Below are 22,269 nucleotides of genomic sequence, written 5' to 3'. Positions count from 1 at the left end.
AGAGAGGGAGACAAACCATGAGAGATTCTGGACACCAGGGGAAAAAACCTGAGGATTGCAAAAAGCGGGGGAGTGGGGGAATGGGGGAAATGGGTGATGTGGTGAGCACTGGATGTTATTTCCAACTAATGAATCACTGAGCATTCTATCAAAATCTAATGATGTACTATACGTTGGCTAATTGAATTTAAATAAAAAGATTGCAAATGTGAACATCCAGCAGGCTTCTTATGTGATAGACTTGCAACAATGCAATTGTACAAAGATCAATATTCTCACTGCCCTGTTTATTTCGGGAAATAGTTATTTTTCACCAAATTTTTGTTAACATGCAATGGCTTATTAACATCATTCAAAATGATCTCTTGAAAAAAATTTTAAACCTCTTTTATTCTTAGTACCGTTATGTATTTCTTTTAAAAATTTTATTTATTTATGTGACAGAGATCACAAATAGGCAGAGAGAGAGGGGGAAGCAGGCTCTCTGCTGAGCAGGGAGCCTGATGCGGGACTCATCCCAGGACCACGAGATCATGACCTGAGCCGAAGGCAGAGGCTTAACCCACTGCGCCATCCAGGCGCCCCAGTTATGTATTGATAGCTATAACCCACATAAACAAAATTATCCTTGGATATTAGTACTCACTAAATTGTAAAATTGTACAGATATCCTGAAAACAAAATGCTTGAGTCACTGATTCAGTGAGACAGTATGACAAGACCACTCACTGCAGGAGAAGAGGGATCAGGACAAAGTCACAAATCCCTAGGCCTGTCTCTGAGGGTCCGGCAGGAGGGCGGTGTCTTGGGCCGGAAAGCCCCTTATTAACGGAGTCCGCATCTCCCCTGGTTTCACTTCCTCTCCGAACCTGTGTCAGGTCCTCCTGCCTGGATACTCATGAGACAACCCCAGTTCGCACTCTCATTGCCTATCGGGTTTCTAGAGAAGGCAATCGGTGTTCCTGGTATTTTCACTGGCGGCCAGGCGACTCGGCTTCTCCCCAGAACAGGTGGTTGCCAGTGATGCGTCCCCTAGCCCTCCTCCTGCTGCTGCTGTCGGGGGCCCCTGGCCCTGACCGAGACCAGGACGGGTGAGTGAGGGAGAAACCGCCTCAGCGTGGGAGGAGGGAGGCGGCTGCCAGACCCAAGCACTGCTCCGCTGCCTGGCACTCGGAGACCTTACCACATGACCTCACAGATGTTTTGCCCTACCCACCGCCCCCTTTCCGACGCGTGAACCCCTCGCCCTCTGCCCCTCCAGGCGCATCCACCTGGGATCGTACCCGGGTTGGGGGGAGCCTCCCCACGCCTGCAGGCTCCCACTCCCTGAGGTATTTGTTCACTGTGGTGTCCCAGCCTGGCCGCAGGGAGCCCCGGTATTTGGAACGCAGCTATGTGGACGACACGCAGTTCCCGCTGTTTGACAGCGACTCTGCCAGTCTGAGGATGGAGCCACGGGCGCCCTGGGTGGAGCAGGAGGGGCTGGAGTATTGGGCCCAGCAGACCCGGGACTCTAGGACATGCATACAGACACTCTGAGGGAGGCTGCAAGAAGTGGGCAGCTACTGCAACCCAAGCGAGGCCGGTGAGCGACGCGAGCAGGAGACAGATCATGACCCCCATCCCCAGGGACCGCCGGATGGCTGGCCGGGGTAGCTCCAAGTCTCCATGTTGGAGCGACACCCCGAGGCTGCGGGGCACCGCCATGCCCCCAGCGGGGAAGAATCCTGGGGACTCTACTGGGTTTGGTTTTCAGTTTAGGTTTTAATGACAATAGGTCCTGGTGGGCCAGGGTCAGGGTTTCACACCTTCCAGAGAGTGATAGGCTGCCACGTGGGGCCTGATGGGCGCTTTCTGCACGGGTACCTTCGTGATGCCTATGATGGCGTGGATCACATCGCCCTGAATAAGGACCTGTGCTCCTGGACCAAGGCAGACTCCACCGCGCAGATCACTGGTCAGAAGTGGGAGGCAACTGGTGTGGCAGAGCAGTACAGGAACTATATGGAGCGCAGATGCATGGAGTGGCTCCACAGGCACATGGAGAAGGGGTAGGAGATGCTGCTGCGCACAGGTACTAGGGCCTCCCTGATCTCCCCTCCTCTGGGGCTGGCTTTCCACCAGGAAGGGAAAAGGACTCAATATCAGAACACTGCCCTCCCACACGTGAGGAGAGCGAGATCCACCTGTGTGTTCATTTTCTTACTAGAGAGTGACTCACCCAGAGGACCACTTTTCTCTAAAGGACAATTGAGGAATCCAGTCTCTCCTGGGGGGCAGTTGGAGAACATCCCTGAAATGGTCCCCTCTATCCTGGCAATCACCTTGTAAACCATGACTTTCCCTCTCAAGACTTGTACTCCATCTGAGAACATCCTTGGAGGTCTGACTCCAAGTTTTCTGAGTCACTGATGGTCCCCCCCAGTCAGGACCATTAGTGTATTCCCCACTTTAGACCTGCACTCTCCTGTCCTGGAATCTCTCCCTGCTTCTAAAACATTATTTCAGATCCCTAAACCAATTGTCTTTTCCATCCTCAGGTTGGTGACAAGTGCTGTTTTGTGACCCATGAAGGTAACCCAAAGTGTAGATTTTCTGATTCTTCTTCCCCAGAACCCCCCAACACACATGTGACCCGCCACCCCATCTCTGACCATGATGTCGCCCTGAAGTGCTGGGCCCTGGGCTTCTACCCTGTGGAGATCACTCTGACCTAGCAGCATGATGAGGAGGATCTGACCCAGGACACAGAGCTTGTGGAGACCAGGCCCGCAGGGGATGGAACCTTCCAGAAGCGGGCGGTGTTAGGGTCCGTAATCAAAGGAGTGACTGATACAAAACGAAGGTCAAGCAAAGCTTTATTTCGCGCCAAGCATCGAGAATCAAACTGACCAGTCAGGGCCGTCTCTTGCAAAGAGGCGACCCCTCCCAGCCTCACAGACTAACTTTTATAGAAGTAGTTTAACCAGGCTATACATAGGTGGCCAATGAGATTGCAATGCACAGAGAAAACTGCACAGTCATGTTAGGTCACACACAGGCGGCCAAATGAATTACAATTCACCCTAGTAGATATATGCGTGCCCCACTGATTGGATGTCTCTACCTGGCCTGACCTGCCCTTATATCTGGGCTTTGCTACCTGGGGCTGGTAGCTAGGGAGACAGTATGCATGCCCCACTGATTGGCTGTCTCTACCTGGCCTGACCCGCCCTTGTATCTGGGCTTTGCAAGTAAGTTCCTATGGGAAGGGCAGGGTCAATCTAAGTTTACTGCATAGGATCAATCTAAATTTACTGCATAGGGTCAATTTAAGTTTACTGCATAAACAACAAAATGGCTCCCTCTGATTAAGTAGGCCCTTACAGGCGGCTGTAGTGGTGCCTTCTGGAGAGGAGCAGAGATACATGTGCCATGTGCAGCACAAGGGGCTGCCCCAGCCCATCACCTTGAGATGGGGTGAGGAGGGACTTGGGGTTGGAACATCTTCTCCAAGAAAGTAGCTCTTCTGCAAAACATCTTCGAGGTCATGACTCAAACCTGAGGTCTGGGTCCCTCACCTTCCCTTCCCAGAGCTGCCACCTGAGCCTACCATCCCCATCATGGGCACCATTGTTGCCCTGGTTCTTGTGGTCACTGGAGCTGTGGTGGTGGGAACTGTGATGTGGAGGAAGAAGCACTCAAGAAGGGAAGGGAGTGGGAGGGGAATTTGAGTTTTCTTACCCCACTGAGAGGTTTCAAGCCCCAGGTAGAAATTTGTCCTGCCTTGTTAATGAGAAGTACCATTCACATACCTGTACTTGCCCACTCTGGAACCAATTGCTAACATTAACTCTTTAGTAAAGACTTGTGCAAATGAAGGACAAATTTTTCACCTTTATATTAAATATTATATTAAATGATATAAATTATTTCACCTTTACATTCCTCCATTGGGGACCTGATCCCCAGCAGTTGAAGGTCAGGGGCAATTCCCTGATGTAGATAGACCTCCAGAAGTTTGGTCCACTGCCCCTACATATCCTTTCTTTGTTTTCCAATACAGCTGTATCTTCAGTTAACAGTTCTGGAAACTTCATTTTGGTGCAGTACTAGGATATTTCTCTGGATACCACAACCAGTCTTCTTCCTGGCCTCTGACCTGATGTGGAAAAGAAGGGAGCTACTCACAGCTGACTGGAAGTATGGAAGGAGTGATTCTTGAGACCCTGGGATAGTGTAGACAGGGCCCCACAGGGAGCTCACCTACCCCATAGCTCCTCCTTTAGTCTCATCTTCTGTGGGCCCTGACCACATCCTGTTTGTTCTGTCCCAGACAATGACAATCTGCTTTCCTGCTCTAGCAGAGATGGGACTGGGTCATCTCCATCCCTGTCTTTACTTCCTGTTTGGCTGAGTAGTAGTATTTTACTTCTCTATTGAAAACCTAGATACAGGGGCACCTGGGTGGCTCAGGTCATGATCCCAGGGTCCTAGGATTGAGCCCCTCATCAGGATCTCTGCTTGGCAGGAAGCCTGTTTCTCCCTCTCCCACTCCCTCTGCTTGTGTTCCTGCTCTTGCTGTCTGTCAAATAAATAAATAAAATCTTTTTTTAAAAGATTAAGAAAAAGAAAATCTGGATATGAATTTTTTTTCTATTCTTGTCATATAGGACTGATACGGTAATAAAGGAGAAGACTCCTAAAGTTGAGACAGGAAATAAATGGAAGCAGAGAAACTTCCAGATGCCTGATTGCTGTGCTGTCTGTTGTAGGTGGGACAGGAGAGGCGGAGTAGCTACCTGTGGACAGAACCGTGCCTGGTTAGTACTCAGTGCATTGCGGGCTTTAACATGGTCACTCCTTAGCTAAGTCATCTTTGCTATTCCCTGGTCCCTTCAGTGGAAACTTATTCCACCAGGACCTATGATCACAGGGTCTCAGACATCACCTGTCTCTAGGACTACGGGCATCAAAAGCTGCCTTGACCAGGTCAGTCTAGGCTCCAGCTTGGATTAGATCCTCACCCCCCAGTTTTTGGGTGTTTTTTTTTTTTTTCCTTTGTTTACATAAAGAATTGAGCCTCTTCTTATTCTTGTGTACAAGTTCTGGTCTCATATTCCTCTGGTACCCCGAGTCTGTGACCATCACAGGGGTCCTATGGCCTCTCATTGTTTCCACAAGGCCCAGTGAGCCCTTACACACAGGAGTCTCTGTGGTATTGCAGGATGAATTTTCAGACCCATCCATCTCTTCTTCTTCTACAGCTATTCTGGATCATTCTGCATCTTCCACCATCTTTTTTTAAAAAGCAGATTCTCGAGTTAGAGATAGGATCTGATCATTTCGCATCCTTATTAAATTTCAGTTTGTCTTCTCTGCTCAGCTACCTGACCCCCTGCCCCTTAGACCTAGTGATCTTCATTCTGTTTCCAATCCTATTCATAAAGTTATAAAGCAGTGTCTGATTTGAATTCACATTTCTCTGGAATATATAACCCATAAGCCTAAGTACAATTTTTTTTGAAGATTTTATTTATTTGACAGAGATCACAAGTAGTCAGAGAGGCAGGCAGTGGGGGTGGGGAAGCAGGCTCCCTGCCAAGCAGAGAACCCAATGTGGGGCTCGATCCCAGGACCCTGGGACTATGACCTGAGCCAAGGCAGAGACTTTAACCCACTGAGCCACCCAGGTGCCCCTAAGTACAACTTTTCTGAATGGAGAACTGTAATTGTTTCCTGTGCTGTGCAGGAGGGATGGTGTGGAATAGAGGCAATGCTGGTGGAGCAGGGAGACCAACAATGGGGAGAAAAGTGGTAGCTGCCATGAATAGCTATGGCCTGAGGCTCATCTAGAAGAGAGAGGTACTCCATGCAGATCATTCATTCAACTGATAACTGTCAGATACAGGAACATTTTAACATCTAGGACACCTCAGTGAAAAACAGAAAAAATTTGCCCACCTTGTGGGGCATATGTTCTGGAGTAAGGGGCAGACTAGATGCTAGTAAACAAGGGAAATGTGTATGTTAGGTATTGGGAAGTAAGTGTAGAAGGCGATCCAGAGAGACACCTATGATGGGAATGGGAAGATGGCTACTTTACTACAATGATCAGAATGAGCCTCACCAAGGTGACTTTGAGAGATCTGAAGGACATGAAGGAACTGCGTAAGAGGGTATCTGGGGGGAGTTCTTTTCAGGCAGGGAACCGCCAGTGCACAGGCACCAGGGCAGGAGCATGTCCTGTGTTAAGGAAGGGCAAGGAGGCCACTGTGGCTGGAACAGAGAGCAGCTGAAATAACATCAGATGTCCAGGCCTTAGGGTATTAGAAGGGTTTGAGTTTTCTCTGCATAACGTGCAGTTACGAGATGGTTTTAAAAAGACGACCCACCTAGTACCATCTCTCCTTAGAAGCCTCTGCTTGCTGCTGTGTAGAATTGAGAGGTACAAGGGCAAGCAACCAGTATATAATCTGTAGGAAACTGGTGCAGTGTCCCAGGAGGGGGATGTTAGCTGTATATCTGGGGTGTGAGGAGGGAAGATAGTAGAAATGACTGGGCTCTGGATATATTTAAAGATGGACTTTGCAGCATTTTCTCATGAATTAATTCTAGGGAGAAAGAGAATGAGGAATTAAGGACAGCATCCAATATTTCACACTGCAGTGCCTTCAGTGGAAATGGGGAAGTCTCTGGAAGTAGCACATTTGAGTAAGCAGCATCACAAGCATCCAATTTATGAAATGATTAATCTGAGATGTCTACTAGAAATGCAAGCGTGGAGCACCTGGGTGGCTCAGTTGGTTAAGCATCCGACTCTTGATTTTGACTCAGGTCATGATCTTTTTTTTTTTTTTTTTTTTAAGATTTTATTTATTTATTTGAGAGAGAGAGACAGTGAGAGAGCATGAGCGAGGAGAAGGTCAGAGAGCGAAGCAGACTCCCCATGGAGCTGGGAGCCTGATGTGGGACTCGATCCCGGGACTCCAGGATCACGCCCTGAGCTGGAGGCAGTCGTCCAACCAACTGCGCCACCCAGGCGTCCCGACTCAGGTCATGATCTTGAGGTCATGCCATCAAGGCCCGCATCAGACCACCCTCTCCCAGCTCAGCAGGGAGTCACTTGGGATTCTCTCTCCCTTTTCATCTGCCCCTCCCCTCTGTCTCTAAAATAAATAAATCTTTTAAAAAAAATGCAAGTGAGATTGATAGGTAGATATAGAGTTCAGGGTAGGAGAAATATCTGGGTTGGAGAAATAGATGTGAGAGGTCATGCCATATAAACCACATTTAAAGCCTTTACCAGAGATGACATCCTTAAAGGGGTGATGGCCACAGGAAAAAAGAGGAACAGTACAGAACCCTGAACTCCTCAGGGTTAAACAAGCTGATGAGAGCGCACACCCAGAGTTGTACTGCATAGTTTGGTTCTGCACCTAGAAAACACAAAGACCAAGGAGGCCCAACCTTTAGTGTACACAAGAATTTCCTGGACTATGAAGAGCTAGACAGGCTGGGGTAGAGTAGGAGATTCTAAAATTTATAACAAGGCTGGTGCTGCTCCTGCTATTCTTCGGATCCCACATTGAGTAGTGAGCACATGAAGCAGGATTCCTACATGGCCGTGCATCAGCCTCCCCTGTAAGGCCGCTTAAGTGATTCCTGAGCCCACACCCAACATTCCAAGATGGTAGGTCTGGGGAGAGGCCTGAGTATTTTGTAACAAAAACAAAAGCAATTCTGGGGCTTTGCCAGAGAGGGAAGAAGCACTGAAGTCCTTGATGGAGCACTCAGTGTGGGGAAGGGTATTACATATCCATTTTTTTAAAAGATTTTATTTATCGGGACGCCTGGGTGGCGCAGTTGGTTGGATGACTGCCTCCGGCTCAGGGCGTGATCCTGGAGTCCCGGGATCGAGTCCCACATCAGGCTCCCAGCTCCATGGGGAGTCTGCTTCGCTCTCTGACCTTCTCCTCGCTCATGCTCTCTCTCACTGTCTCTCTCTCTCAAATAAATAAATAAAATCTTTAAAAAAAAAATAAAAGATTTTATTTATCGATTTATTTGACAGAGAGAGAGATCACAAGTGGACAGAGAGGCAGACAGAGAGTGCGGGGGGGGGGGGCAAGCTCCCTGCTGAGCAGAGAGCCGGATGCGGGGCTTGATTCCAGGACCATGAGATCATGACCTGAGCCGAAGGCAGACGCTTAACCCAATGAGCCACCCAGGCACCCCTTACATACACATTTAAACAGTATTTTCGTAGGAAGAAAAATGCAAGATATGTTGTGAGAAACGTATTTTCTCTCCCATGGAGCAAAACCAGATGAAAGATTTAGGAAGCGGTTATTAGCTCAACATAAAGAAAAACTCATTCATCCCTAAGAGTAGACCTTAAATGCTCCCACCCATCCCCCCAAAAAAGATGAAGATATAAAAGTTACTGGGTATCATAATGCAGGTGTTAGCCAAGGCTATCATTTGCAGTACATAAATGAATCAACAGGTTGTACACTTAAACCATGTTACATGTCAATTATTTCTCAATAAAACTGGAAAAAAATTCTGAATCCCTGCTCTCCTGAAAATATTCCTTCATGGATTTCTTGTTCCTTGTTTTGAACAGATTCCAAGTTGCTTTAACTGAAACTACATATATTTATAGAGAAACATATATCTTATATATTATAAATACATAATACAAAAATATAAAGTATGCATAATATATTAAAGCATAACTTAAAATACATGAAATATATAAATTATATAAATAGGAAAATATGTACTATAGATAGAAAGTACTAGGCCTCATTTTATTTCAGGGAAAGCCACAGAAGAGGCCCAAGGCTGCACAGGCAGGAACAGAATCCACCATCACACCCCAGGTCAAGGCCCAAAGAGGAACCACTGCCTCACTGTTGGGCACAGATCCCACGGTTCACACCACCGCACCCTGAGGCCAGGACTGCTGTCAATGCTGCTCCTGGCAGCGGGATGACACGACAGCCACTCACACCACCTGTGCCAAATGCCTGCAGCACTGTCCCGTCTTCTCCATCTCCATTCCGAGTCAGAGTCTGACACGTGGTCCGCTGACTGGTGGAGCCTCAGGCCCTGGCTCCCTGCAACTATGTGTGACAACCCGACTCTGATCTGGATTCCTGGGGAGTGATCACCAACATCCTCGGACTTGAACTCTTCTTTTGGTCTGGTCTCTGCATTCCTAGCCACAAGCCTGTGAAAGGCCACACATTCAGGTGGTTCCCAAAGTCACCTCTGCTGTAGGTAGATCCCAAGATAGCCCCAGTGTTCCCATCCTCCGGTATCATGCCCTCGTGTAATAATACCCACTTTGGGAACAGAAGTTGGACATAGTAACCTGCTGGTGACACACAGAATAGAGTGAAGTCATTCAGTGAGTATCTGGAATCACCAGGACACAAGATATGAGGGGCCTGGGGTCCACAGGCTCAAGGTGGGCCACCCAAGCCAGCCTGAATAAGTGCAGATTTCTGATAGAATCCAATGACAAATGACCCTGTGTTCCTTTTCCCTCTGAGGGGCTTCTTCTCTAGATCTCAGCCCCCACAGCCACAGCCCTCAGACAGGAGGGGGAGGAGGAAAGGTCACCAGCAGGGATTCTCATCCTGGCTGCAGTCAACAAAGGAATTCTGTAAAAAGTACAGGAAGAGAAGAGAAGAAACAGGCCTCCAAATGTAACAGCTGATGAGTCCACGCATGCCTCCAGGGCAGCCCTGTGGCTACAAAGATGAGAAGAAAACAGTTTTCAGTCTCCCTGTGCTGCCCCTGGGGCCCAGTTCTCCCTTCAACATGGACAGTGTCCCAGGGAGCCCCCAGTGCTGCCCCCCGTGTATCCGTCTCTGCTCATCTCCAGAATAGACCACCACGGCCACCCCCTCCAGGAAGCCCTCCCCTCTCCATATACATTAGTTCAGTCGTGCACAATAGAAACCCAGCTAACAGTGGTGTCGACCAGACAGCAGCTTATGTGTGTCCCATGAGTGAGGTGAGACGTCTGGGGCTGTAGGGTCGCTCTGCACCACGGGGCTGTCCAGACACGCTGGTGACAATGACCCTGGGAAGTTTCCTTATTAGAACTAGGACACCTAGGACCATAGTCCGTGGTCTGTGAGCAGGGCAGGGAGAGCAGAAGAGCAGGAAGTTTCCATCCTTTTATGGCAGCACCTACTACCTCATTCTGTGTCACCATAGCTGGAATGTAGTCACACAAACAAAAGTAGCCTCAGGGGAGGCTGGTGAATGAATCAGCTATTTTTAATCTGAGTGACAATATGCTCCATGAAACTCTGTCACTATGGAATGACTATGATTTTTGCTTCACTTAAAGTTTTAAAAATTACCAGCAACAGAACAGTCATTATCAAATCTTGAGCCAGACTTCATGTAAATAGTGAGATAGTCTCACAATATATTAATTGAGAACAAAAATACAGATAGAATAGTTGGTAAAATACCACCTGCTGCAGTTGGTTGGGCATCGGCCTTCAGCTGAGGTCATGATCCTAGGGTCCTGGGATCAAGCCCCACATCCGGCTCCCTGCTCCAGGGAGCTTACTTCTCCCTTTCCCCTGCCCCAATCATGCTCTAGCTCTCTCTCAATAAATAAAATATTTTTAAAAAAAGAAAAACTTGCTAAAATGGAAATCTCTCCCTTTAATACTGTTGAAACTGGTTATCAGCTGTTATGTCCAGGGAGTTTGGAAGAATTATGGATGGGACAAAGGATGAAATTTACTTTTCACTCTATACTTTCATGTTATGTGAATTTTTCAAACATTGTGCATAATCGGTTGAAAAAAACTTTGAATTGCCAAAGAAATTGCCACTTAACTTAACTTTAAAAAAACTTAAATTTTAAAAAAACTTTGAATTGCCACTTCCATTTAGCAGACACATATTGGGCAGTAATAGATGTTAGGCTCCCTGCTAGGCTCAGTGAGAGAAACATGAAGGAATTCAGAGTCAGGTATATAACCTGGTAAATGCAACTATTATAATGAGTTTTGGGGAAACAGCCTCCACACAGAAGCTAACTGAGTGCCTACTGTGAGCCAGGTGTTGTACCAACAAAAAGATCTAACAATTGTAAATATTTATGTCCCTAACATGGGGCACCCAAATATAGAAACCAATTAATAACAAACTTAAAGAAACACATTGATGGGGCTATGTGTTAAGTGGGTTAAGCCTTCAGCTCAGGTCATGATCTCAGGGTCCTGGGATCAAGCCCCGCATTGGCCTCTCTGCCCAGTGGGGAGCCTGCTTCCCCCTCTCTCTCTGCCTGCCTCTCTGCCTACTTGTGATCTCTATGTCAAGTAAAAAAATTAAATCTTAAGAAAAAAGAAAAGAAATACATTGATACTAATACAGTCATAGTAGGGGACTTTAACGCCCCACTCACAGCAGCAAAGGACAGATCATCTAAGCAGAAGATTAACAAGGAAATAAGGGCTTTGAATGACACACTGGACCAGATGGACTTCAAAGATATATTCAGAGTATTTCATCTTAAAGCAACAGAATACACATTCCTCTCAAGCACACATGGAACATTCCCCAGAACAGATTACACACTGGGTCACAAATTAGGTCTTCAACCAGTACAAAAAGATTAAGAGTATGGCAACTAATGATTCATTGAACATTGTATCAAAAACTACTATAATGTGGCAAATTGAATTTAAATTTTAAAAAGGTTATACCATGCATATTTTCAGACCACAATGCTTTAAAACTTCAATTCAATCACAAGAAAAAATTTGGAAGGACCACAAATACATGGATGATAAAGAGTATCCTACTAAAGAATAAATGGGTCAGTAGGATTTAAGATGGCAGAGGAGTATAGGATCCTAATTTTGTCTGGTCCCTGGAATTCAGCTAGATCGTTGTAAAATCATTCTGAACACCTATGAAATCAATTGGAGATCTGAGGAAAGAATTACTGCAATTCTACAAATAGAAAAAGCAACCACTTTTTACAAGGTAGAAAGTGCAGAGATGTGCATCCAGGGCGAGATAAACCAGGGAAAGGAAGGAGCTTAAGGGGTCTACCGGAAAGTATTACAGGCAGTGGAGTACAAAATCCCAAGTTTTAGAAGTCTGCTACACTTGGAGACATCCCTGGCTTTAAGTTGCTCTGGTAGCAAAGTGGGGTGGATTCCAGGTGGGACAACGTTGTCACAAGATACCAGGGGTCAGAAAAAGCCAGGATGTCTGAATGCAGTCGTTTCAGGGAAGCTGGCCGAAACACCAGTCTAGAAATGTTTTTTGTTTCATGTTGCCATAAACCATGAACTGCTGCACAATGGTACAACCACCCTCCAAGCAAGGGCCTTGTAAAAGGCAGTAGCCTGGCAAGTCCCTCCTCCCTCAGCCGGGAGGAATGGCACAAGTCCACACCACAGGAGTCCGTGAAGTAAGGAGACTGGAAACTTGGTCATGTGCCTGAGATAAAAACGTTCAGTCAGAGGCTGGGTGAATACAACACAGAAACCAGGGAGATAAGAGTGACTGAGTGCTTTTCTGTGAAGGCTCACTGAGAGTGGGGATGTGAACTTTCAGCTTGGGCTAGAGATTGGGGTGCTTCCATTTTCATCCGAAGTGGTGCTGAAAGCCTTCAGGAAGCAAAACAGTGCCATACAGTGCAATCTGGAGCTGCTTACACTGAGCCGGGAACCCCTGACAAAGGGGCCGACATTTCACCAGGGCAACAACACAGGCCCCACACCCAGAAGACAAGCAGGAACATCTGGCTAACACCAAATTTACAGATCACAGAGAACTGCAAAAATTCAGCTAGCGGGAAAAAGAGTATGTAGCATTAGTGGCTTTTTTATTACTCTGTAATCTCTTAGTTTTTTCTTAAGTAATTTTCTTAATTTATTAATTTTTTTATTCTTTTTTAGATTTTATTTATTTGGCACAAAGGGAGGACACAAGTAGGTACGACAGCAGGCAGAGGGAGGGGGGATGCAGGGTCTCTGCTGAACAGGGAACCCAATGTAGGGCTCCATCCCAGTACTCCATCCGAGGGATCATGACCTGAGACAAAGACAGTTGTCTAACCGACTGAGCCACCCAGGCGCCCCTAATTCTTCATGTATATGTATATATATATATATATATATATATAGAGAGAGAGAGAGAGAGAGAGAAACATATATTTTATGTTTTTTTATATACATATGTAACATTTATGTTTATAAATATATATAATATATATAAAACATATGTTTCTTACTTTTAGTTTCTTTTCATTTTATTTTAGTATATATAAAAGTTTTTCTTTCTTTCCTCTTTTGGGATCTAGATTCCCTTAACACAAAGACCAAAATACACCCAGGATCTAGTTTATTGTTCTGTTCCATTTTATTTCTTGTTTGATTTTTTTCTTATTTTGTTTTCTTTCTGCTTTTCTTCTAGTTTGTTTAGTTTGCATTTTTCTGGTGTTGTTGTTATTTTTCTATTTTTTCTCTCTTTCATTTATTCTTTTCTGGACATGAGACAGAAAAACACACCCCAAAAGAAAGAACAGGAGGTAGTACTCACTGCCAGAAATTTAATCAATATGGATCTGAGTAATATGTCAGAACTAGTTTTCAAAACAATTATAAAGATATTAGCTGGGTTTTAAAAAGCATATAAGACACTAGAGAATCCCTTACTGGAGAAAAAAAAAAAACCTAAAATCTAATCAGGCTGAAATTAAAAATTCTATTACTGAGATACAGTAAAAAAGGGAGGCCCTAACAGCTAGGATTAAACAAGGCAGAAGAGATAATTATAGAAGGCAAAATGATGGAGATTAAGGAGGCTGAGGAAAAGAGAGAGAAACATACTGGCTCATGAAGGAAAGATTCAAGAAATCAGCGATACCATGAAGAAAAATAGTATTAAAATAATAGGCGTCTCGGGGAAAAAAAGGAGAGGGTCAAGAGGTTTATCTGAACAGATAGTGGCTGAGAAATTCCCTAACCTGGGGTAGGAAACAGCGAATCAAGTCTGGGAGGCACAGAGAACCCTCCTCAAAATCAATAAAAATAGGTCAACACCTCCACATATTACAGTGAAGCTTGCAAATTCAGAGAAAATCCTGAAAGCAGCTAGGGACAAGAGGTCCATAACCTACAAGGGTAGAAACATCAGACCAGGGGCGCCTGGGTGGCTCAGTGGGTTAAGCCGCTGCCTTCGGCTCAGGTCAAGATCTCAGGGTCCTGGGATCAAGTCCCGCATCGGGCTCTCTGCTCAGCAGGGAGCCTGCTTCCATCTCTCTCTCTCTCTGCCTGCCTCTCCATCTACTTGTGATCTCTCTCTATCAAATAAATAAATAAAATCTTTAAAAAAAAAAAAAAAAAAAGAAACATCAGACCAACAGGAGACCCATCCACAGAGACCTGGCAGGCCAGAAAGGACTGGCATCATATACTCACTGTGCAAAGTACGGAAAATATGCAGCCAAGAATACTTTATCTAACAAGGCTGTCATTCAGAACAGAAGGAGGGATAGTTTCTAGGATAAACAAAAACTAAAGAATTTGTAAACACTAAATCAGCCCTGTAAGAAATACTAAAGGGGATTTCCTGAGAAAGAGAGCGTCCAAAAGAAACAAAGCTCAGAAAAGAACAGAGACAATCTACAGTTAACAGTGACTTTACAGGTAATACAATGCCACTAAACTCGTATCTTTCAATAATTACTCAATGTAAATGGACTAAATGCTCCAATCAAAAGACATAGGATATCAGATTGGATAAAAAACAAGACCCATCAATATGCTGTTTACAAGAGACTCATTTTAGACCCAAAGACACCTCCAGATTGAAAGTGAGGGGTGGAGAATAATTTCTCATGCTAACGGACATCAAAAGAAAGCAGGGGTAGCAATCCACACATTGGAGAAATCAGACTTTAAAACAAAGAGTGTAAAGAGATAAAGGAGGACACAGTATCAAAATAAAAGGGTCTATCCACCAAGAAGATCTAACAATTATAAATCTTTATGCCCCTAACTTGGAGCAGCCAAATATATAAACCAATTAATAACAAGCTTAATGAAACACATTAATACTAATACAGTAATAGTAAGGGACTTTAACACCCCACTCACAACAATGGACAGATCATCTAAGCAGAAGATCAAAAGGAAATAAGGGCTTTGTATGACACACTAGACCAGATAGACTTCAAAGATATATTCAGAGTATTTCATCCTAAAGCAACAGACTACACGTTCCTCTCAAGTGCACATGGAACTTTCTTCAAAATACATCACACACTGGGTCACAAATCTGTTCTCAACCACACACTGGGTCACAAATCTGTTCTCAACCAATACCAAAAGAATGAGGTTATACCATGCATATTTTCAGACTACCCACTTAAAAATTCAATCACAAGAGAAATTCTGGAAGGAACAAATACATGGAGGTTAAGAAGCATCCTACTAACGAATAAATGAAATTTATTCAGGAAATTAAAGAAGAATTTAAAAAGCAAACAGAAATAAATGAAAATGAAAACACGACAGTTCAAAACCTGTGGGATACAGCAAAAGAGGTCCTAAGAGGAAACCAGGCAAAGACCCCATCAAAAAGGAGAATTTCAGATCAACATCCCTCATGAATACAGAAGCCAAGATTCACAACAAGATCCTAGCTAATAGGATCCAACAGTATATTAAAAAGATTATCCACCATGACCAGATGGGATTTATCCATGGGATGCAAGGGTGCTTCAACATTCACAGATCAATCAATGTGATAGAATAAACCAGTAAGAGAATAGAGTAGAACCACCGGGTCCTCTCAATTGATGCAGAAAAAGCATTTGACAAGATACAGCATCCTTATCTAATTAAAACACTTCAAAGTATAAGGATAGAGGGAACATTCCTCAACTTTATAAAATCTATCTATGAAAAACCCACGAGTATCATCCTCAATGGAGAAAAGCCGACAGCCTTCCCTTTGAGATCAGGAACACGACAAGGATGCCCAATTTCATCACTCTCATTCAACATAGTATTAGAAGTCCTAGCAACAGCAATCAGACAACAAAAAAAAATAAAAGGTATTTGAATTGGCAATGAAGAAGTCAAACTCTCTCGCCTGGCAAATGACATGATACTTTCTATGCAAAACCCAAAAGACTCCACCCCCAACTACTAGAACTCATACAGCAATTCAGTAATGAAGTAGTATACAAAATCAATGTATAGAAATCAGTGCTTTCCTATACACTAACAATGAAAACACAGAAAGGGAAATTAGAGAATCGATTCCATTTACTACAGCACCAAAAACCATAAGATACCTGGGAATAAACCTAACCAAAGAGATAAAGGATCTGTACTCGAGGAACTACAGAACACTCAAAAAAGAAACTGAAGACACAAAAAGATGGAAAAGTAGGCCATGCTCATGGATTGGAAGAATAAACATTGTTAAAATGTCTATACTGCCTAGAGCAATTTATACTTTCAATGCCGTTCCGATCAAAATTCCACTGGCATTTTTCAAAGAACTGGAACAAACAATCCTAAAATTTGTATGGAATCAGAAGAGACCCCGAATTGCTAAGGAAATGTTGAAAAAGAAAAACAAAACTGGGAGCATCACATTGCCTGATTTCAAGCTTTACTACAAAGCTGTGATCACCAAGACAGCATGGTATTGGCACAAAAGCAGACACATAGACCAGTGGAAAAGAGTAGAGAGCCCAGATATGAACCCGCAACTCTACAGTCAACTAATCCTCCGCAAAGCAGGAAAAACTATCCGTAGAAAAACGACAGTCTCTCAATAAATTATGCTGAGAAAATTGGACAGCTATGCATAGAAGAATTAAACTCAACCATTCTCTTATACCACACACAAAGATAAACTCAAAATGGATAAAAGACCTCAATGTGAAGCAGGAATCTATCAAAATCCTAGAGAACATAGGCAGTAACCTCTTTGACATCAACCACAGCAACTTCTTCCAAGATATGTCTCCAAAGGCAAAGGAAACAAAGGGAAAATGAACCTTTGGGACTTCATCAAGATCAAAAGCTTCTGCACAACTAAGGAAACAGTCAACAAAACAAAGGGGCAACCCACAGAATGGGAGAAGATATCTGCAAATGACACTACAGACAAAGGGCTGATATCCAAGATCTAATAAAGAACTCCTCAAACTCAACTCACACAAAACAGATAATCACATCAGAAAATGGGCAGAAGACATGAACAGATACTTCTCCAATGAAGACGTACAAATGGCTAACAGACGCGTGAAAAAATGTTCATCATCATTAGCCATCACGGAGATTCAAATCAAAACCACACTGAAATACCACCTTACACCAGTTAGAATGGCCAAAATGAACAAGACAATAAACAACGTGTGTTGGAGAGGATGTGGAGAAAGGGGAACCCTCTTACACTGTTGGTGGGTATGCAATTTAGTACAGCCACTTTGAAAAACAGTGTGGAGATTCCTTAAGAAATTAAAAATAGAGCTTCCCTATGACCCTACAATTGCACTACTGGGTATTTATCCCAAAGATACAGATGTAGTGAAAAGAAGGGCCATCTGTACCCCAATGTTCATAGCAGCAATGGTGACAGTTGCCAAACTGTGGAAAGAACCAAGATGTCCTGCAACGGACAAATGGATAAGGAAGATGTTGTCCATATAAACTACAGAGTATTACGCCTCCATCAGAAAGGATGAATACCCCACGTTTGTATCAACATGGACGGGACTGGAAGAGATTATGCTGAGTGAATAAGTCAAGCAGAGAGAGTCAATTATCATATGGTTTCACTTATTTGTGGAGCCTAAGAAATAACATGGAGGGCATGGGGAGATGGAGAGGAGAAGGGAGTTGGGGGAAATTGGAGAGGGAGACGAACCATGAGAAACTGTGGACTCTGAAAAACAAACTGAGGGTTTTGGAGGAGTCGGGGTGGGAGGTTGGGTGAGCCTGGTGGTGGGTATTATGGAGGGCATGTATTGCATGGAGCACTGGGTATGGTGCATAAACAATGAATTCTGGAACACTGAAAAAATAAATAAAATTTTTTTAAAAAGAAATTAAACATAGAGCTACTGGGGTGCCTGGGTAGCTCAGTGGGTTAAAGCCTCTGCCTTTGGCTTAGGTCATGGTCCCAGGGTCCTGGGATCAAGCCCCGAGTCAGGCTCTCTGCTCAGCGGGGAGCCTGCTTCCTCCTCTCTCTCTCCGCCTGCCTCTCTGCCTGCTCATGATTTCAGTCAAATAAATAAATAAAACCTTTAAAAAAACAAAAAACAAAACAAAAAAAAGCTACCCTATGACCCTGCAATTACACTACTGGATATTCACCCCAAAGATATAGATGTAGTTAAAAGAAGAGCCACCTGTACCCCAATGTTCATAGCAGGAATGGCGAGTTGCCAAATTGTGGAAAGAGCCAAGATGCGCTTCAACAGACGAATGGAAAAAGATGTTGTCCATATATACAATGGAATATTACGCTTCCATCAGAAAGGATGAATACCCAACTTTTGTATCAACATGGACGGGACTGAAGATTATGCTGAGTGAAATAAGTCAAGCAGAGAGAGTCAATTATCATATGGTTTCACTTACTTCCGGAGCATAAGGAAAAACATGGAGGACACTGGGAGCTGGAGAGAAGTGAATTGGGGGAAATTGGAGGTGTTAATGAACCATGAGAGACTGTGGATTCTGAGAAACAAACTGAGGGTTCTGGAGAGGAGGAGGATGGGGGGGTTGGGTGAGCCTGGTTCTGGGTAGTAAGGAGGGCACATATTGCATGGAGCACTGGGTGTGGTGCATAAACGATGAATCTTGGAATACTGAAACTAAACTAAAAATAAATAAAATAAAATAAAATGACATTAAAAAGACAAATATATGATTTCATTCATATCCATGTTAGTGGAAATATTTAAATTTATGAAATAAAGCAAACATAGGGGAAGGAAAGGAAAAAAAAAAGTAAGATGGAATCAGACAGAGAGGGAGACAAACCATAAAAGACTCTTAACTCTAGGAAACAAACACAGTTGCTGGAGGGGAAGTAGATGGGGGCAGAGAGTAACTGGGTGATGGGCATTAAGGAGGGCATTTGATATAATGAGCCCTGCATGTTATATGCAACTGATGAATCACTAAATTCTACCCCTAGAAATAATAATATACCATATGTTAATGAAATTGATTTTAAGTAAAAAAAAAAAAAAAAAAAAAACGGGGAGGGGGGCCTGGGTGGCTCAGTGGGTTAAAGCCTCTGCTTTCAGCTCAGGTCATGATCTCCCACATCGGGCTCTCTGCTTGGCGGGGAGCCTGCTTCCTCCTCTCTCTCTCTCTCTCTCTTTGCCTGCCTCTCTGCCTACTTATGATCTCTGTCAAATAAATAATTAAGATCTTAAAAAAAAAAAAAGAATGTACTTATATCCTACTATATTCATAAATCTCAACTTACCAAGTTTCACAAGTCATAATAAATGTGGGTTAAGATTTAAGATTTCCTTTATTATTATTTTATGTAATATTTCACGCAGACAGAAATAAGATGTCACAGCATTGTGTTCACCCTTGTTCGCAATTACTCTCTCTTGAAACATCCTGCGTACTTCATTATTGTTCTATATCAGGGGTACCTGTGTTTATATGACCTACAAACTAAAAATGATTTTTACAGGGACACCTGGGTGGCTCAGTTGGTTAAGCAGCTGCCTTCAGCTCAGGAATCATGATCCCAGCATCCTGGGATCAAGTCCCCCATCGGGCTCCCTGCTAGGCAGGGAGCCTGCTTCTCCCTCTGCCTCTGCCTGCCACTCTGTCTACCTGTGCTCACTCTCTCTGACAAATAAATAAATAAAATCTTTTTTTAAAAAATGGTTTTTACATTTTTAAATGATTAGGGGTTAAATCAAAAGAAAAATAAGTATTTTATGACATATGAAATTCAAATTTCAGTGTCCATACAACAAGTTTTATTGGAACAAAGCAATTCTCATTCATTTAGTACTAACACTGTTTTCACACTACAAATACAGAGGAAGTATGAGACTCAAAGCAGAAAATACAGCTTATCTGGTTCTTTACAGGCAAGATTTGCCAACCCCTATTCTATATCCTAGTACATGCCCTATATAATTTTTTTAAAGATTTTATTTATTTATGTGATAGAGATCACAAGTAGGCAGAGAGGCAGGCAGAGAGAGAGGGGGAATCAGGCTCCCTGCTGAGCAGAGATCCAGGGCTTGATGCAGGGCTCGATCCCAGGACCCTGAGATCATGATCTGGCCCAAAGGCAGAGGCTTAACCCATTGAGCCACCCAGGTGTCCTGTAATTTTATATTTTTATCTGAACATTCTCTCACCTTTCCTTCCAAATTCAGCACAAAATCTTGTTAATAATCAGTCTCCAGGCAAACGCATTCTTCACAGACTTTTGAAATACTCTTCCTCCTCGGAATGGTTACCTACAAACAGAAAGCCAGTATGGAATGCTAGCAACACTTTAAAAAGTTACAAATGAACAAATCAAAACCAGAACCAAACCTCACCGTCACCACCCTCCCTCCAAAGCAAAGCTAAAGTGGCTGACCCCTCAGTTAGTGGCTTTCAAACTACCCTATCTTAAAACTGAGGTGTTTTGGGCACCCAGGTGGCTGTCAGTTAGCCTTTCCCCAGGGCCATGATACCTGGAGTCCTGGGATGAGTCCCTCAGCAGGCCCCCTGCTCAGTCGGGCCTCCACTTCTCCCTTTCCCTCTGACGTGCTCCTGATCTTTCTCTCTCTCTCTCGTGCACTCTATCTCAAATAATTATATAAAATCTCAAAAACAAAAAAGATTGAGGCATTTTATCAACTAAATTTTACCACAGCTAAAATTCCTAACAGTCAAATAACAATGTGAAAAATAATCTTCCCAAGTCTAATCCTCTTCAAATCATTGGCTACCAGAAAAAAAAGCTCAAGGAGACCAATTATATGCCTGATCCTAAACCCCTATACCTCGCACATTTGATGTTTTCTGCAAGTAAACAGTTTCTGGCTCCCAGGATGTAAGGTTAAATACTACACTGTGTTTGTAAACATCACAACTTACACAGGAACAAGATGGGCCCTTCAGCCATTTCCTCCTAGAAATGGGTACACTAAAATTTGCCCATGTCTTTCATTCTGCATGCCAAGTATTGGGGGAGAGAAGGTGGGACAAACCGACCTTTTGATGAACAATATCAGACACTCCTAGCACCAACTCCTCTCCAGTCTCATCACTATTCCAACCTGCACTAGGTCCTCCCCAGCTCCATCACCTCTTTTCAGCATCTCATCCCTAGTTTCAACATACTTCTTTCAGCAGGCTCTTCCTCCAAAGTCACAGGCCTGCAAAGCTTCCAGTAGAAGAGGAAAACAGGGAGGCTATAATGCAAAAGTCTGGAGTCCCCACACAAGCATCATCTGCTCTTTGGGACAATCTGGAGTCATAGCCTCCAAAGTGGAAAGAAAGAGCGTTAGGCAGCAACCACTTTAACCGCGGTTTATTGCAAGCTTGCTTGCGGTCAGCCGCCGAGCGAGTTGAAGATAAAAACCCGAGCAGCAGAAAGGCAAGACTTTCTCTCCACTGGGGGAGGGGGGGGTAAACAATGTCTTTAAGCCCGCCTGGAGAGGGTAGAGCGAAGAGCATTTGAAGCCCAACGCAGGGACAACTTACCTAATCCTGGAAGGCTAAAACTCAACCAGTCGGAAGTGACGTGCCAGCTGAGACCCGCAGGTCCGCCACGTAACTGGCCGCCGCTTCAGCTCGCCACCTTCTCCGTGGACTGACCTGAAGAGAGGATAAGTGCAGCTCAAAGTCCGCAGCCGCCCTTGCCCTGCCCTCAGGGGCTCCCAGCCCCACCCAGGACCAGCAAGCGTGGCCAGAGCCTGGCCCCGGAGCCTGGCGGGACAGCCACCGTCCCGGGCTCCCGCCGGCGCCCTGCGGGCAATGGGGCTTCAGCGCTCCACCAGGCGCATGCGCGGCCCTCTTTCTCCAGAGGAGTCCTCCGGTCACCTGGACGACCACATTTCAGATACCTGCCCCTCCGGGTCCCTTCTTGTTCCTGACTCCTCCAGCTGGTTCTCACCTCTGACCCCCCTCCTTTTCCACCTCCCGCAGGCACCGCTAGGCCTTCCCACCGCGGCCAGCCTACACCCAGACTTCCACTGACACGAGCCTCTCGGCGCGGCTTCCGCTTCCG

General features: G+C 44.5%; 1 protein-coding gene and 1 long non-coding RNA gene across 7 annotated transcripts; one reads left to right on the top strand and one right to left on the bottom strand.

Annotated features, from left to right (window-relative positions):
• The first annotated feature begins 1,017 nt into the window (after positions 1-1,017).
• On the top strand, positions 1,018-3,713 carry LOC122907014 (HLA class I histocompatibility antigen, A alpha chain). The gene is given in 7 exon segments (XM_044249617.1): positions 1,018-1,065; positions 1,067-1,091; positions 1,316-1,585; positions 1,799-2,074; positions 2,614-2,798; positions 3,369-3,459; positions 3,574-3,713. Coding segments are annotated over 7 exon segments (1,029 nt in total). The 5' UTR covers positions 1,018-1,023.
• A 133-nt stretch (positions 3,714-3,846) lies between these two features.
• LOC122912237 lies at positions 3,847-22,263 on the bottom strand. Of its 6 annotated transcripts, none has more exons than XR_006385583.1 (5): positions 22,156-22,263; positions 21,744-21,857; positions 20,405-20,506; positions 7,286-7,418; positions 3,847-4,141 (listed from the first exon to the last, which is right to left on the bottom strand). It is a non-coding gene; the product is annotated as an uncharacterized LOC122912237 (long non-coding RNA). The 6 variants fall into 6 exon arrangements; XR_006385584.1 differs by lacking the exon at positions 3,847-4,141 and adding an exon at positions 4,573-5,277; XR_006385582.1 differs by lacking the exon at positions 7,286-7,418 and having other exon boundaries at positions 22,156-22,261.
• Positions 22,264-22,269: the final 6 nt, after the last annotated feature.

The sequence above is a fragment of the Neovison vison genome, chromosome 1 (assembly GCF_020171115.1).
Source record: "Neovison vison isolate M4711 chromosome 1, ASM_NN_V1, whole genome shotgun sequence".
Lineage (NCBI taxonomy): Eukaryota > Metazoa > Chordata > Mammalia > Carnivora > Mustelidae > Neogale > Neogale vison.
Note: the sequence above shows the minus strand (reverse complement) of the source record. Positions and strands in the feature narration are given on the sequence as shown.